General features: G+C 48.5%; 1 protein-coding gene across 1 annotated transcript in view; it reads left to right on the top strand.

Annotated features, from left to right (window-relative positions):
• LOC129121934 (transmembrane protein 263-like) overlaps positions 1-14,901 on the top strand; it is a 201,465-nt gene extending 186,564 nt beyond the window's left edge. Inside the window, exon 3 of the mRNA XM_054635466.2 lies at positions 10,037-14,901. Within this exon, the coding sequence (XP_054491441.2) occupies positions 10,037-10,323 (287 nt within the window). The 3' untranslated portion in view covers positions 10,324-14,901. The remainder of the gene's footprint in view (positions 1-10,036) is intronic.
• The last annotated feature ends 2,001 nt before the right edge of the window (positions 14,902-16,902 follow it).

The raw sequence follows: 16,902 nt of genomic DNA, 5'->3' as shown, positions 1-16,902 counted from the left end.
AGAACTAAAATCAGAATAAGAGAGGGAATTGGGCTCTCTCACTTCATACACTGTGATTCTACTACTTTATGGTCAACTGGTCTTCTCCAGGCAGTGACAGGGGATATCTCAAGCTAGAGTCAAGACTGGCTCAGGAGAAAGCCAAGAGGCATTGGGGCTCCTTCCTTTCAGACAAAGCACAGCCTGTTTATCACGCCCTCCCATGAGAGTGCAGGGACTGATTTGTGGCAGCAAGCAGGAGTCTCTCTTATTCCAGATATTCCTCCAACTATATGCAGCACTAATCTTCAAGGGAGGCCTAGATATCCTAGCATTTCTGAGAGCCAAACTGTACCCTGGCTCCATGGCAGTCCTGCCACAATATCAAATGAGTCCAATTTACCTGGAGCACCAGGGAGAGCCCTTCAGTAACCACCCAAAAGCCAAGTGTGCATAGCATCCCTGCTGTGCTGTGTTGAAATCTGCCCTGGAAAGAGAAAGGACATGAATATGGAGGGAAGCAAAGGGAACTGTCACACCGTGTTCCTAAGCAGCAGCTCTTTGTCTGTGCAGTGCAGAGTCGAGGTTTGATGTCTCTTTGGGCAGTGTTAGTGCTATCTCTAATTTATGCTGCATTCCAGGCTGAGATTTCCAGGTGATGGGCTCACTGAGGAAACAACAGGTAGCACCAGCTGGCTCTCTCTGAAGTGACAGGGTGAGGGGACACTGAGAGGTTTGGCTGCAGAGCTGGGGGATGATTTTTACACTGGAATAGATCTAATAGTCTGAGACATGGATGAGTCCTCGTCCTTCTCTGTTCAGCCTGGCTGTGGGGGAGGGATGCTCTGCTTGTTTGCTCCCAGAGGCACCATACCTGCCCACTCATGACTGCAGTGCTCTCCCCTTGTCAGCTGAGATGTGAAACTGAATTTTTGAGACTAGGCCATCAAATACCTTCCTCTAGCAGAATAATAAAGGTCTATCCTGCCTATTCCTGGCATACTGGAGCATGAGCAGGCAAGCAAATCTGTACCGCCCCAGTAAATCCCCCACTCAGCTGCTTCTGTAGGATGCAGCTTTTAGCTTAGCTGCCTTGTTATCCTTTGGATAGACAGAAAGACCCCTGGGTACCTTCTGGGATGAATGGGTCATTTCTTTGAGTCAAAGGTCACTTAAAATTTGTGCCTTTGCTTTTTGAGCTGCCATTCATTTTTTTCTTCAATTCCTCCATGTGCCTTGGAGAGGAGTAGGGAACACGTAATCAGAATAAATGCAGAATTTCTGAATATTTCACTGGTGCCAGCCATCCCACTGAAAAGCATCAGCATCCATTGCTCAACTGCTCCAGGAGTGGAAAGAGGAAATGTCTCGACCTGGATCCTTCCCTACTACCAAGGCAGGATATGTTCCCAACTTTACTAGGAATATTTTTTGATAAACGCTTGGATATCTCAGCTGTAAAATGCTCAAGTTACAATCATGTGTTTCCAGAGATTAAGCCTTTGATAATATAGTGGCAGAGTACACAACATATTCACGGCAGTTTGTGAAAAAATGGAAGGGACTTTTGATGTATGATCTTGGCAGCCTAGAGCAAGGGGTTAGTTAGTCTCACTCCTGTGCTTCTCCCCAAACTGCTGTTGGGACCTAACTTCATGTGCTTTTTTGATAAATTGTGAGTTAGCAATACTGTCATGGGAAGGAGTTTTAGCCTCACTGGACAGAGGAGGCTCAACCGAGCTGCCTTTGTTTAAAATCCACTGGGTAGCACTGGAGCATGGAAGAAAAGTTATTTCTTGCATAAGCTTGGATTATGTTATTTGCTCTCCATTGTTTGTAAGGGCCTCATAGCACCGTGAAAATTACCTTTATTTCTCTATGGATTTTGTCCTTTTTCATTTTACAAATATTGATTTTTTTTTTCTCCTGTGTCTTTATCAGAGCTGAATTAACAAGACTGTTTAACAAGATTCTCTGATTCATTTGTGGTCTTTTTGTGCCAGGTACTATCACAAGCAGCTGAAAGCAGCTCAGTGAAGAATGTGCAACCACTGCTACAGAATTGACAGAGGAGGTGATGTGCCCTGACAAGAGCTGAGCTAGCATGGGTCAAAGAGCAAGCTTAAAAAGATGGTCTCTTCATCCTGGGCACAAATGCTAGGAAGGGTTATTTGTAAGGAATAGATTTTTCTGTTGGAAAGCTCTCCTCCTCAAACCTTTAAAGCTTGAGGCCACTGAAAATCGTTGAGTCTGCTGGATTACTCCTGTTCCACATACAGATCCCCAAGTGGGCTCGAGAGTCCATATTCATGGCAAGAGGTGATTCCTGTCCTTGTGATCCAAAATCTCAGTGTAGCAGTGATGAGGCTCCAAAAGGAAAAGGAGCCGTTGGTAAAGCTTTATGTGCTCTTTCTTGCCAAGCTTTTAAGCAAGCCACTTAACTGCTCCAAGTGCTTGTAGGTGGAGCAAAAAGTGGAAATTGAAGACAGGCAGGAACATAAAGTTCAAACAAGTCAAGTCTGCTGGCCACTTTTGATGCTTTTAACACAAGTTCAGGAAAGGTAGAGCCCAGCTGATAGCTGTCCCTTGCTGTTCATACTTGCCATAAAGCACCAGTGCATTTTCTAGCCCAGGGCCCAGAGGGTGGTGAGGGTAGGGAGGAAGCAGTCACCATGCTCAGTTCTTTGTGGCAAGCTGGAATCTCTCGCCTTTCAAGATCATCTTTCTACTCTGTCAGCAGCCTTGAGACATCCTATAGGCTCTTTAGTGACCTGTCTGGCCAGCAGCAAAAGCCTATTTTTGTATCTATTCCACATGGAGAGAGACACTGCAATGGAGATAGAAGGGGAAATGTCCAGATTTCTTTCTTCCTGAAGGGCCAACACCACTGGTAGTTTTGCTCTAGTTCTCTCCTGTGGGCTCATCTTTCTTACAAGCGTACACCATAGTAAGAGATTATATTTACATCAAATGACACAAGAGTCTTAAACCAGCTGCCCATAGAAAGGGTAAATCCTCATCCTTAAGCCCTTGTGAGCTGCATCAGAAGGATAGCAAGCTTCGGAGAACTTTGTCCTGGTATGTGTTTGTTTCTCTCTGAGATGAGAGGCTAAGTATGTCAATGGGAGCTGGGAGGTTGTTTCTAAGTACCACAAGGCCAACCAGTTAGTGTTCATTAGTTTCCCCTCTGCAAAGGGTGGACTTCTTCCTTTCCCAACTTGCTGGGCTTCAAAGAGCTGGGATTAACTCCTGCCTGCCAGCGCACTCCACTGCAGGTCATGCAGGATCCCCAGCATGTTGTCTGGGCAGTCACACCATCCATGGCTGAAACAAGCCAGGAACGTGGAGAGGAAGCAGAGGAGACATAGCTGTCAGCAATAATGCTGAGAACAGAGCTGGGTTTCCAGGCTCCTGCCTCATCCATGTCGTTTCTAGTAGATGGTACTACCTGTCTGGCAGCTCACTTGTGTTTTTCTGGAGCACATAGACCATTACCTCTGGACCGTGGGACATCCTGTCTTCAGCTTCATTAGAGACCATATCTATGCACCAGAGTAGCTGAAGTCTTATAAGAATCAAAGAGTCCCAGGAAATCCTGGTTGAAGGAGACTCTGGCTGTTCCTGACAAAATGTTATACCTATATAAAAGAGATATTTCTGGATCAAAAAACCCAGTCACCTCCTGTAAACGAATGGCAAAGCAAAGGAACAACTATTTTTCAAGAAACAGAAACCTTTATCAGAGGAGATCGTGGCTCTGGTATTTGGAAGCGCTTAGGAAGTGAGAGGGTAAGTTTATGCTTCTCCTCCAGTTAGTATCTCTTCTTGCAAAGTGAAACAGTTAAAAAAAAGTGCAAATAGCTGCTGCTTGGGCCATTGTGTGTGTGTGTGTTTGTGTACATGTGGCTGGCAGTGTCCTTGTGCTGACTCAAGCCTGGTCAAATCCCTTGACCATGGGTTATTACCTGCTCTGAGGCCAATCTCCCTGTATTCTTTCTTCAGTGAAAGTTTGAAGTTGCCGTGTTTTTACAAAGAGTTTCTGTTTTGGTGACACAAAGCTTCCCAACAAAGAGAGTCAGGAAGCTCCCAACCAACTAAGCCTCACACTTCCAGAGTCAGAGCTTTGGCTGCTTCTCCCCCAGGGCTCAGCTGAGGAAAACAAGCCACTCCGTATCACTGTTCATTTACCCTGCTGAACCCTGTCTCTCTGTGCTCCAAGGTAGATGCTTCAGCAGTTAGTACTGCTCCTGGGGCATGTGCAAGGAACAATTAAAGCTCATTGTGCCAGTGAAGAGCCCTGGGGTGAGCTGGGCTGTGGAGACAGCTGCCCCATTTTGCTGTGTGCAGCAGCTTCCTGAACAGTCCTGTTGCAGAGAGATGAGTAGTCTTGCTGATTGCAGAGTTAAAGTTTAAAACTCCAGGGCTAAACTCCATGTGGCATTTCTAGGCTTTGTGCTGGTGGCAGCCATCATGGTTTGTAGCACTTGGTGCCTGGGCAGAGCAGGGCTGGGCAGAGCCCAGCTGCTGAGCCTGCAAAGCCTTTTCCAACAGCTGCAGCATGGGACTGATGGCAGGAGAGAAGCCAGAGTGTTTGAAGAACAAACACTTTGTAGCGCTCCCTTTGACATTCTGCCTGTGACACTGCAGGATCTCGATCTTTGATCCAAAAATGACAAAAAGGACATGAACAGCAGTTCCTTCCTCTCAGATGTAAATGCTTGTTACAGATGTGACCTGCAAGATTCAGCTAAGCTTTCTCCAGCAGCAGACAGGGCTTGGAAGAAGGTGGTGTTGGTCATTCCCTGGAGAAGGGTCCTGCTAGGTGATGGACAGTGAGATTTCATTTGTGCCCAGCAGTCAGAGTGGTCTCTGCCTGCTTCAGCTGCTTGTGCCAGCCGAGGAGTGCATCACCCAAAGGAAGGTCTCAGCTGCAGGATAAACTTGTGTAGCCTCACAATAGCAGGCTAGTGTGCATGGGGATGGGGCAAGTTTTCTTCTCATCTTTGTGATTTGTCTGGAAATTGGAAACCTGTCCAGAGATAAACTGGAAGTTGTCATTAGTATCTTCACTGAGAATGGGAACAGGAATCATATCAGTGCCAGTCATGATGATACAAGTACAGTTTCCTTGTTTAAAGCACTGCACCAACTGTACCTAATTAACCTTCATGACAGCACAGCAATACAAGGAAATAGGGATCATTAACTTCAGTTTTGCTTTACAGAAAGCAAAGAGAAACATCAGTGCCAGCCCCATGCATTTCAAATTGAGGTAGGCTTGAAAAAGTCACAAGGTTAAAAATAACAATAATCCACTTGGGGTTCTCAGAGCATTAAGAGTGCACTTGAATCAAACTTCCAGTTTTTTCTCCAAGAAACATCAGGACTGGAAACTTCTCTCCCATATATGCTTGTTTGTGACTCAACAACCAAGGCTTTCAGAAAATCACACATTTTCAGTCACAGTGGGGCAGAGGCAGTAAAGGTCAGAATGACTTCCTCAGTGTTGCTTAAAAAAGAGCTAGGAAAAGATGGAACTAAACTGTGTGAGTAGTTGACCCTCCACCCCCTGCTTGTTCCTCCAGACCAAACATTTTTCTAGGTGAGGGAACCTGCCTAAATCAACCAGTGGCCACTCAGTAGCTGTCAGAGGAGTAATTCAGGTTTGAACTAGTGACCTCACCCCTTCCTCCCATATCTGCTGAGGGACAGACTGATGACATTGACTGGTTTTAGTAGGCCTCTGAGCAGCCTCGCTGCTTTGTCTGGGGCCCAGCAGGAATGGAAAGATGCAAAACTAGGGCTGCTCTCTGACACTGCTTTCCTAGCTTGGGGCTGTTTTTATAAGTCAGTAGGAAAGAGCAACTTGCACAAGTCCTTAAAGTAAAGAGTTCACCCCGCCTGTCATATTACCTGCCAACAGGGGCTGAGGGCAAGAGTAGTGCCTGTGCAGTTTGTCCTGGACACCAGCACAGGCTCACATCTTGTCTCTCCAAATGACTGCAGTGCAAAGCCCTGAAAAATGTCATGGCGGCACAGAAAGTTGTATCTATTATTAACAATCTCACTTCTGCCCATAGATCCATAGATGCTGTTAGGATCAGGTGAGAAGATCTGCCCCGGTGGGCAGGACTGCTGCTTGGGAAGAGAAGCCAGCGGGGAGTGCAGATGGTGGTGGCCAAGGAGAGGAGAGTGTGGGGAGACACCTCTGTTGTGTGGGGTGCCAGCCCCAGCCCAGAACACAGGCATTCATACAGGAGAGCCTTTTAATCAACTCTTTTCTCCTACTTATTCTTCTGTTCTAAGCTGCCATGGGGTGAAGTGAAGCTGAATGGACCCTTGAAAAGGCCAGGTCATTGATGGAGGAAAAAGGGCTCTGCAGATTGTGAAGAGCCTTCATGAGAAGCATGGGCTGCAGCTGGCTCCAGGGAACAGAACTGTTCCCCTGCTTAGGCAGTGTGTCTGTCTCTCTGATTATTTTGTGTATTTCATCTCTGCTGTCTGTCTTGCTCCTAATCTGGACTCCTCTGTGCCAACAAAATGCTTAGCTCGCTCCATTGTCTGAGAGACTAATTTGCACTGTAAATCTGATGCTTATCTTACATGACAGCTTACTGTGGGGTTTATTGCAATCCTGAAGACAAACTAACCAGGGATGGCTTGAAAGCTTTCAACGCATCATCTGGAATATAGAACAAATATGACCCATTTCAGCTTGCCACCAGGTTAGGATGTGGTCCCTTGTGGTTGGGGTCACTAGAGATTTATCTTCTTCTGTTCAAATCTATTCAAACCTGAGCATCTTTGGGTTTTGGTTTGGTTTTTTGTATATTTGGTTGATAGGCTTGGGATTTTTTTGGTGTGGTACATCTTCTGCTTTGTGTTGGAGCTGTTAGAGTGCTTCTGCAACAGCCTCTCACCCTCCCAGGGCCAAATCTTCCATCCCTTCTGCCTGAGGAGTTCTAAGGACAGTGAGAGTGGCTGCAGACCAGGTGCAGGCAGTGTGCAAGCACTGGTGCTCCAGTGCGCTGCAGCTTTGTTGTCTCTGCCAAGCTTGAGCAGAAAGAACCTTTGTCCTTGCCTTGTCTTCATTAGGGTTTCCTGACACTTTGTCCAATATGTTCTACTCTCTGCTGGCAGAGTAATGTCCTCCCTCAGTCTCGTCTGCAGTTGCCACCTTCTCTCTGGTCCGTAGCTGTCCACCTGCAGGCATTCACATTCCCTGTAAGAGATTCTTACACTAGTGTAGTTCAGATAGCTGGGCAGCTCCAGAGGCATAAATCTTCCTACAGATAGGTTCCAGGTAGCCTAAGATGCAGTTTTACTGGGGGAGAGCCAGAAGGATTATTGCTACTTTGATATAGGTCTTGGTTCTGCAGCTGAGCATGCCAGGAGGTGTTTAATGCCCAAAGCTTCTGCATTGCAGTCCTCTGGGACACAAAGGATCCGTTTCCTCACATGGGGAGCAGGAATACAAGACCTGCCATCCTTGAAGAATAGTGGTTGTTTGGAGGACCACTCTGGCTTTTACCTAGTCCTGCTTTACAGTTGCATGGATTTCTGGACCCCTCAGTTCTTCCTGCCCTTGGACTGCAGACAAAACACAGAAATGGCTGTGCTGGATAAGCACTGTGGAGCAGTTGAGGACTAGCAGCTAAAGTGGACATGGAGCCAATGGGTCTCAGTAACATTGAGGGAGAGGAGAAAAAGAAGACCTCTTGAGAAACTGTTGAGGAATAGGTAAGGAATAAGTTGTATACTGGGTAGAACTGTGCACTGGAAACTCTGTACTGGCCCTTCTCCAGCTCCATATTTCAGTCCATATTATCAGATAGATGTGCAATTTAAGGCTTATTCCAAGTCATCAGAGCTAGTGAGCATCAGACTCCCTGCCCAAGGGAGACCTCTGTTCAGACTGGGAGAAGCTATGAGGAAAATGTAGGAATACAAGAAAACTCCAAACTCTGCAGAATTTTAGTGGAATCCAGGACAAAAATACCTAGGGAAGGATCATCACACCACCTGATTGTGGTTTAGGGTTAGGGTTGAGAGAGTCAAAGAGCCTGTAGCTCCAGGAACACTGCAGCTTGAAAAAGCTGGCACGACTGCCATGGTGATTGCAGCAGGGTCCCAACATTGCTACTCCCACATTTTTCTGATACCCTTGGTGTTGTATTAGGGTTCCTCTTAGGCTAATGGGGAATATTTCAGCCCCTTCTGCTGGGCTGTGATAAGCAGGATCTGGATGCTTTCACAAAAAATTGGAGCCTGATACTACTTTATACAAATACAACAAAACTGCAGTGATTGAACAGGCAGCAATATCCTTCTGTAGTTCCCCTCCACCTAACAAGATGCTCCAATGAATAAAGCCATGGGAGCTTCCATCCATCAGGAAAAGATCTAAAAAAACTGTTGGATAACCAAATATGTGCCAGCATCATTCTTAACTAACTGCTATTTAGCTTTTTACAGACCTAACTCATGTTCTGCCTTTTTTTTAACCTTTTTTGTCTGCATTTTTTTGCTGATGCTCACTTTGTGAATCATTGAGGAGGGGAAAAACAGAGCCTATAAACATTTAGGTTTTCTGCTCCTCTGACACAATTTGTTGTCCATCTAAAAATTATTCCCACTTAGCACCATCTGCAGTTGCAGAGGCACAAACATTCACCACTTTGCTGTTTCTGTAATGGAGCTGGAAATACAATATTCATTACCCCAGCTGAAGCTATTTTCTTACCCTGTGAGGTCGGAGGCATTATTTCATGCTGGAGAATTAGAAAGATTAACAGGTTGGGTGGACTGGCCACCAGTTCACTTTCTGAACTGAATCACCATCCCAGAATGGAAACTTCAATGGATTTGATATCACCTGCCCACCACCTCTACTTTTGTGGGTGTTGTCACTTGTGTTCAAACACAGAACAAGCTATAGTAGAATAATAAAAGCAGAAAATGAATTCTCATAGTTGGACCTGCAAACCTTCCACACCAGCTCCCCATGGATTTCAGGGTGAACCCACTTCTTTTTTTTCCTGCCAGGATTGCTTTACTGTGTTTTTCAATTATTAGTAACTCATCTCATGCACAGAACTGGCAGCGAATCAGAAGTCAGAGTATCCAAAATACCTTGGCCCATGAACAGAGCTGCTCTTGCTTTGCTGCCTGCGCATCACTTTGTTAGCTGATGCAGAGGGAGAGGGTTGTGTGCAGGCCAGCAGGAGAGTTGTCAGGTTTGAATCCCGTGAGAAGCAGTTCAGAGTCAGCCCTTTCCCAAGAAGTGGTTGAGCTGTGAACATTATATCTGCAGTGTTGTGGGCAGGTGTGATGGCAGCTTGGGTGGGTATATCATGCTGGCCTTGATCCAGCTGGCACAGGTAAACCAGCAGTGACACAGTGTAGTAACTTAAGCACTGTCTTAACACTATTAAATACATAGCTGGGATCTCTGGAGGGCTTGTACAACCCGAGGTGACGTTTCTGTCACTGTATCTTTACTGCAGTTTGCTATCTCTGCTCACTCAATTACAGCTCTCGCAGATAAGTCTGTGCTGTGCCTCCATTCCACATCTGACATGAGCCCAGACCTGCTTCCAAACAGATGCTTCTGAGGACCTGCAGGCCCCACAAATATCAGCTGTTGCTGTCTGTAGTTCATGCCTCCTGTGCTGGCATTAGTCTTTGTGATTTACTGGCATTAGCCAACACGCACGGGAGGGAAATTGTATCTCTTGTAAAGTGGGATTTGCTTTGCACTGCAGCACAAAGGCTTGCAAATTTGGGGCTGTAACTGACCTGCCTTTTTCCCTTCTCTGCCACACAGGCAATTCTGTTCCCACTCCTACCCTCTCAAAGTCCTTTCCTGCTATGCCATAGGCCTGAATTGCCTTGGTTTCTCCTTCAGTCACCAAGAGGTCTAGGGCTGCAAGGCAAGGCATTGTGCACATGAAAGCATGTGCCATGTGCCAGGACAACCATCCTCAGCTGGAAAGGGTGCCCAGGGAGGTCTCCGGCATGACCACTTCTGACATTCCCTTTCTCTCTCTCTCCACAGATGCCAGCAAGGACCACCCACAGCAGCAGGCAGGAGTCATCTGGAGAGTGACAGGTGGCCTATTCAGTATCACCCGGGGAGCTGTGGGGGCCACACTGGGAGGAGTTGCCTGGGTGGGCAGCAAGAGTCTGGAGCTCACCAAAACAGCTGTGACCAGTGTCCCCGCTGCCGGCGTTGGACTGGTGAAGGGCAGCGTCTCAGCAGTGACCGGCGGCGTCGGAGCTGTGGGCAGCGCGGTCGCCGGCAAAGTCCCTTTCACTGCAAAGAAGAAGGACAAGGCTGACTAATCCCTGTCACAGCTCCCTTCCAAAAGATCAACCTGCCCATACTGTCCCCCTACCCAGCACCTTTTTGAGTTGGAACCAGCCGCTTCAGGGAGGCTCGAGCACCCGAGCAGACTCTGGCTGCAGCCTGCTCAGCACCGCCTGCCTAGCTCAGAGCTCACAGAGCCACTGTCAATGCCTTTCACTCCCATCACCTACTGGGAACCATCTTCACTCTGAGGACTTTAAAGGCGCAGTTGTCTCTGTCTTGTAGTTTCCTTCCTCCCTTCTTGTTCTTGTAAGCATGGAGGGATGGGAGAAGGCATCAGGCTCCATCTGCCTGGAGGTGAAGGGAGTAACAGGGGATGGGGGAGAACTATGCCTGGCTTGAAGTGTGGGTTGTGTAGTCAAATTCAACTTCAGCTGGAAAGACAGCCTCTGAAACACCCCTTCCCTCTGGAAGGTGTGTTTGGGAGGTGTGCCTGGCAGAGAACTGCAGAAGTCCCATCGACACAAAGGCGATATACTGTGAAGAGGGGAAGCCTCCCTCCTGCCCTGCACCTGTTTTCTTTGCAAGGCCCATCCCCACAAGCTGCTCCCAGTCACTTACTCCCTGGCTGAATTGAACCCTTCAGAGAGGGAACCCTCAAGCTGAGCAGAGCAGCTCTGGGGTGATGCCACACCAGAGCATGATACATCCCAGACCATCAACTTCTGCACAGATTTTCTTGGTGAGAGGGAGGAATATGAAAGCTGCTGTATGTTCCCATTTGAGGAAGGAGCTGACAGTGGCACTTGCCAGGCCTCTGTGATATTGCAGTTCAGGCAGTGATGTTCCACAGAGAGACCAGGCCTTTTTTTTGACCCTTGAAGTCCTTCCAGTATCCCATTTTGTAACAAGGGCATTTTGTCTCTTGGCCACACTCACACTCCACAGACGTCACTAGTAACCAGGAGCAAGTGTGTTCCCAAATGCCATCCAAATTCTGCTTCAGGGATGGTGGGGAAGCTGAGAGTCTTGCTCTCCCCATGACTCAGCACCCTGGGAGTGGGGGCCTGGGTGTGAGTGGGCTGCACCATGTTGGAAAACACTTCCCAAGGGGCTGAGCATGCTCCAACAGCAGTTAGCCTGCACAGGGCACCAGCAACTCCTCTTCTGCACGCTGCTCCTGCGGCCCCAGCCCGGCTCCTCTAAAGGACCATGTTGCACTAAATAGCCCACCCGTAGTTGTAGTGCCGCAGAAACCCAGACACCTGCATCCATCTGGGAGTCACAGCCATCCTCAGCCTGGCCCCTGATGCTCAAGGGGCCATGTGGCATTGTACAGACACATACAAACACAAACATGCACTCACTCACTCCCTCCAAGGTCCCCTGTAATTCTTAGGATGAAGAAAGCCCCAGGCTCCACCATTAACTCTGCTGCTCCTGGCTTTGGCAGGTGATTTGCCTAGGTCTGTAGGTGTTGGATGCTTAGGCAAGGGAAGCAGTGCTTGTGCTGTATTTTATAAACATGCGTGTGTGTTAGCGTGCGTGTTAAGTCCACAGGCATGTCTTCAGCCAGGGAATCAAACCTGTGCCACTGCTGCAGAGGAGTTCACACAGTCATCTTTGGCACTTCCAGAGTATAGTTTTTATATAGGGGTCCTGGTCAAAAGAAAAATCATGTTTTAGAGGATGTTTTGCCCTCTGTTGCCCAAGAGCATAGTTTATTGAAACCAAAGGAATGTGAAAAATTCCCTTTCTCTTGTCTATGCTGTTTGTTTTCTCTCAGCCCTATCTTTTGGACATTGAAGCCAACTTTCTTGATCTTCATTTCCCCTTGGAGGTCGTTGCACTTCCTGACTGCTCTCTTGTGCTTAGGACTTAGACATCAGGGAATATTTAAGTACAACACACATAAACCCCCACCACCATTTTTGCTGAATGTTCTTGAGCTTGTGATGCAGTTTTCGTTCTGACCTTTATTAAATCCACATTTTGGGATGTATGTTTCTGTGTCCCCCTAATAATCATGCTGGTGTTAGTCATTCTCCATACCCTTTGCTAGGTAGCCCCTGCTGTTTGCAGTGGTAAGAAGATGCTGATCTCCACAGTTTGCTACTCCTGACAGCATGAGAAAGTTTTGACTTACATTTTTGTTTCTGAAGAGGAAGCAGCATTTGGTAGGTATGTGCATTTCCTCACTTTGTGTCCTTTGTTCTGGTGAAGGCCAAGTTGACCCTGACATGCCGGTTTTGTCTCTGAAGGCAGCGGCTTCACAGAAAGATCAGGCCTTGATGTGTGCCTGCACTTTGCTGGGATGCTCGTGGCAGTTGTCAAGGCCAGAAGTCCTGTCTGTTCTCCCTTTGTCTCAAACACCCTGCAAAGCTGGAGGACAGTTTGCACTGCATGGATCTCTGCTCACTGCTCTCCCTGAGCACAACTCATCTCTTATTCCAGATCACAGACTGCTTCTGAAGTGAGCTCTAGCCCCAAAGCTGAAAGCTGCTTATGTGTAACTAGCTGTGTTGTCACCAGCCCTCTGAGAAAGATAGATAGCTTCTGGCCATTGGGACAGAAGAGTCTTCTTCCTCAATGTCTCTCCCAGGTCTTGGACAGGAGAAGATAGAATGTAAGAACCTTCGGCAGCCAGCCCTGGGTGGGTGGTGGGAGGCTGGTTGTGCTTTTGGCTAAATAGTGTTTCTTGCTGGGGGAGGCAGTACATCCTGCCCAAGCTGTTGTCTGCAGGCCCTGTGTCTACACAGCAGGCATGGCAAATGGGATAAAGGTGATGTAAGGAAAGCCACTGGGGCCCTGAGGGTTTCCCATCTTTTTATTTCTTCTCTTCTGTGCATCCTTGCAGGAAATAGAGTAAAGCCTATCATTTGTCTGGAACTGCCATTTCCTTGCAGGATGGCCTGGAGAAGGAGATGAGCTGGAGAGGAGAACTCACAGCCTAAATCACTGTTCTTACAGCCCAGCTAAAAGGACAGCTCAGGGACTGTGAGTAGCAAGAGAACAAATTAGCAGGCAGGGGTAGAAGATTAAATCTACTCCAAAAACAAGGCCTCACACTGCTAAACAGGCATTCAGGAATAAGTGACTCTCCAGGACTCAAAGGCTTTAAGAAAGTCTGTGCTAGGCCTGCTCATTTCACCATGGTGACCCAGTCCCAGCCTGCTTTTCTGGGCATTTACAGTGCCAGAGCAGAGGGAAAACAGGGTCAGTCTTCCCAGTCTAAAAGTAAAGATGCCTTCTGACAGCTTTGGTTGCAGGACAGTGGGATTTGGATTGGACAGGGAAGCTAGTGGCTCCTGTCAGATGCCCTCTCTTTCCTCCTCCCCCACTACAGAGACTCCAGTCACCCAGGCCACTGGTGCAGCCCTTCTCTCACTGCACAGTCATGGTACAACAGGCAAAAACTGTGTTGTGCATAAATCCCGTGGCTACTGGATGGGGTAGCTTGGCACAAAATAGGAGGGGGTCGCATCAGGGTAGAGGGAAGGATTAAAGGGAGTTTATACACAGAAGATGAGGAGAGAGTGGTGTGACAAGAGGACTTGAGGAATGGGAGAACAAGAAAACGAGGACCATGGAAAGAATTTGTTTCTTAGGACAGGCTTTGAATCAGAAGATGAGTGCAATGGAGTTTGTCCTAGGGAAGAGCACAGAAAGGGGAGTGAATCAATGTGGGTTTTGGTGTGTGGTGGTGGCACATGCCTCTCTTGTGCCCTGCTTCCATAGTAATGATGATTGCTAGCAGTTTCCATTTAGATAGATCAGTGGATGGTTGAAGCATCAGATCAGCTCCCTTCTTATCACCCACCCTTCCCAAATCTCCCCCAGGCTTTTGTCATGATCTCCCCATGATGGGGCTGGGTCTCCCCCATGGTGGAGGTGGGATGTGGCCGTGTCTGCAGCCCTGTGTCCCACCTTGCCTGGCTCTTCCCTGTGCCTGACAAACATGTCCTGGCTGAAAGGAGACCCACAGGTGCATCCTCTCCTCCCTTTTCCCTGACCTTAGTCTCAATATCCTTTACTTTTTTATCCCTCTCTTAGCTTTTGGTCTTGCCTGTGGATAGAGCTCCCCAAAGCTTTTGGTGAGACCTTCATTAAACATCCACACTCTCAGTGTCTGGGAGGGCAGAGGGTGATTGCCCCTGCAGCTCCCCTGGCTGGGAGAGAAGTGCATGTCTTCCACCCCTCTCTGTCCCCTTGTGTTTTGTGTGTGGAAAATCTTAACCCGCTTCTTTTTCTCTGGGTTCCCTTGTTGGCTCTTATCCCTGTGGGTGGGTCATTTCCGTGTCTCCGTTGCAAAGTCATCCTTGTAAAAACAACAGCATGAGTGGGAATATGGAGATGGTTAGAGAGAGCCGCAGAGCCAGGGCCCAGCTCTGCTCTGTAGGAGCTGAGGAGGCCTTTGGCAACTCAAAACTGTGGCCACACGGTCCTGTGCACAGTGCTGGGCTCCAGAGAACACTTTTGTTCTTTATCATTTCATTGTCTGTAATTGGTTTCCTACTGAATTTGTTTGCTTGGTTTGTTTTGCAGTGTGTTTCTGGGAATATTCTGCATCTCTGTATTTTAATTACAGTAAAATTTGAGGATAAAAACCGTGATTATGCTGGCTCTTGTTCCTAGTGGGGGGAAATGAGGAGAGGATGCACAATTGAAGGAAGATGTTAGAGATTCCTTGGGAAATTAGATCTCTCCCCTAAGGGCTCTGGATGAGGCACCAAGCAAGGCAGAATCTCCATCCCTGCTTAAACTAGGACATAGCTTTCAAGTGTGGTTCAAAAGCCATTTTGCTGCAGGCGCCTTTCCTGATTGGAATGGTAAGAACAGTTTGGATAAGACTTCTAAACTCAATTTTTTGTGTTGGTTTAAAGACCAGTGCATAAGAGGGCTTTCAGGCTGGGGACAGCTGGCCTAGCCCTGAAAGTGGGATCTCAGCAGCTGAAGATGGGAAATTTTGCCTCTACAGCCACCGTTCCTTCAGGCAGGTTTGCATAGCCACTTTTCCCAGCTGAGGAAGCAAATTCTGCTCACAGCAGCCTGCTCCTTCTGCAGGAGATGGGGGTTTGACATCCCTCCCCAGGGCTGCAGCGAGCCCCCATGGGGCAGCCTGACCCTCTGCTGGCTGGCTGGCAGTGTTGGTGCTGGGGGGCACAGCCAGCAACTCCAGGCACCTCATCTGCTCCCTGGAATGCACAGCCCTCAGGGAAGACTGCAGGCCAGTGGCCGGGCAAGGCTGGATCAGTCACAAGACAGGGTGTCCCTTTTACTGGGTCGAGGCCAGGAGCCAACAGCTCAGCATTTGTTAAGTGCTGACAAAAGGACTAATTTAGTAACTAATAACAGGGCAATCAAGCCATTTATTTGGTTGGCATTTTGCTGCCAGCTGCTTGGGAAGAGCAGCACACAGTGCACCAATAAGGCTGTCTGCAGCCACCTCTGCCACCTGCCCCGTTCCTCCATCCTCGCTTGCAGACTTAGCCAGGCAGTGTGGCTTGGGAGGCACCAAGCTGGTGGCAGGAGCGGGTTTGGCAATGACAGGTGGGTGAAGACACCTGGGGACGTGGTCTCTTCCAGGGGCTCCCCTATGCCCACTGTGGGGAGGGAGATGAGGAAAGTGCCCATCCCACAGCAAGTGCACACTGTGCCCCCATTCCTCCTCCCAGAGCTGGAACCATCCATGTAGCCTTGCAGACAGCACAGATGAAGTACAGGTGCTGGAACCGTGAGCCCTGAGAAGCTCTCAGGTACTTCACAGCTTCTCACCTTTTCCTGCAGCCCAGCTGGTTTGCCACGTTAAGCTAAGTCGCAAAACACCACTAACAAGCTGCTCCTCCAGTGATCTTTTAGGGGTGAAAGGATGGTGCAAAATCACCTATAGTTACAGCCTTGTCCTCACTCAGGCAGTGTGTCCCGTCCCCCTGTGTGCAACTGCAGCACCCAGTCTTCTCCCAAGAAAGAGGGAGCAAAAGCTGCTGGGCAGCAGAGCTCGGAAGAGACCTTTGGAGAGAAGACCTGCCCAGGTAGGTGGGCTGTGGGTGGCTCAGACACCTCTGGGCCAGGAGCGGGACCAAAGCTGGGAGTGTGCAGCTATGAGTAGATGTCACAAGTTGTGATCTCATCTCTCTGTGGGTCACTGCCCTGCCTGGCTCCAGGAGCAACTGGAAAACTGCTGGGCTACTGTTGTCCTCTGTACTCAGGGGACTGGCCCCAGTGGCTTCCCATCTGCAGCTGCTTGTGGTCTGCAGGATGTGTCTCGACTGTTGGGACTGCCCCAGCTGGGTTGGAGGAGCTGGCCAGCTGTTTCATCAGACAGGGATCAAGTAGACCAGCAATGTCTTGTGTAAGGCTTTCAATGTTCCTGCCCTGCAAGCCTGGCTCCCCCATTCAGCAGCTTTCTGACCTGCCTGTCATGGTTGTAGCTGGCATGCAGCTGCCAGAAAAATGTGGCCATATCAGACCTCCAAACTCAACCAGCCTAGAACGTGCCCATATTTATGTGGCAGCTGCATGCCAGCTACAGCCATGACGTCTGCCCAGCCCACGGGCCCAGGTGTCTTGCAGGCAGCAGGCAGCTCATGAAGGAATAATTGTGTATTTCCAGG

The sequence above is a fragment of the Agelaius phoeniceus genome, chromosome 6 (assembly GCF_051311805.1).
Source record: "Agelaius phoeniceus isolate bAgePho1 chromosome 6, bAgePho1.hap1, whole genome shotgun sequence".
Lineage (NCBI taxonomy): Eukaryota > Metazoa > Chordata > Aves > Passeriformes > Icteridae > Agelaius > Agelaius phoeniceus.
Note: the sequence above shows the minus strand (reverse complement) of the source record. Positions and strands in the feature narration are given on the sequence as shown.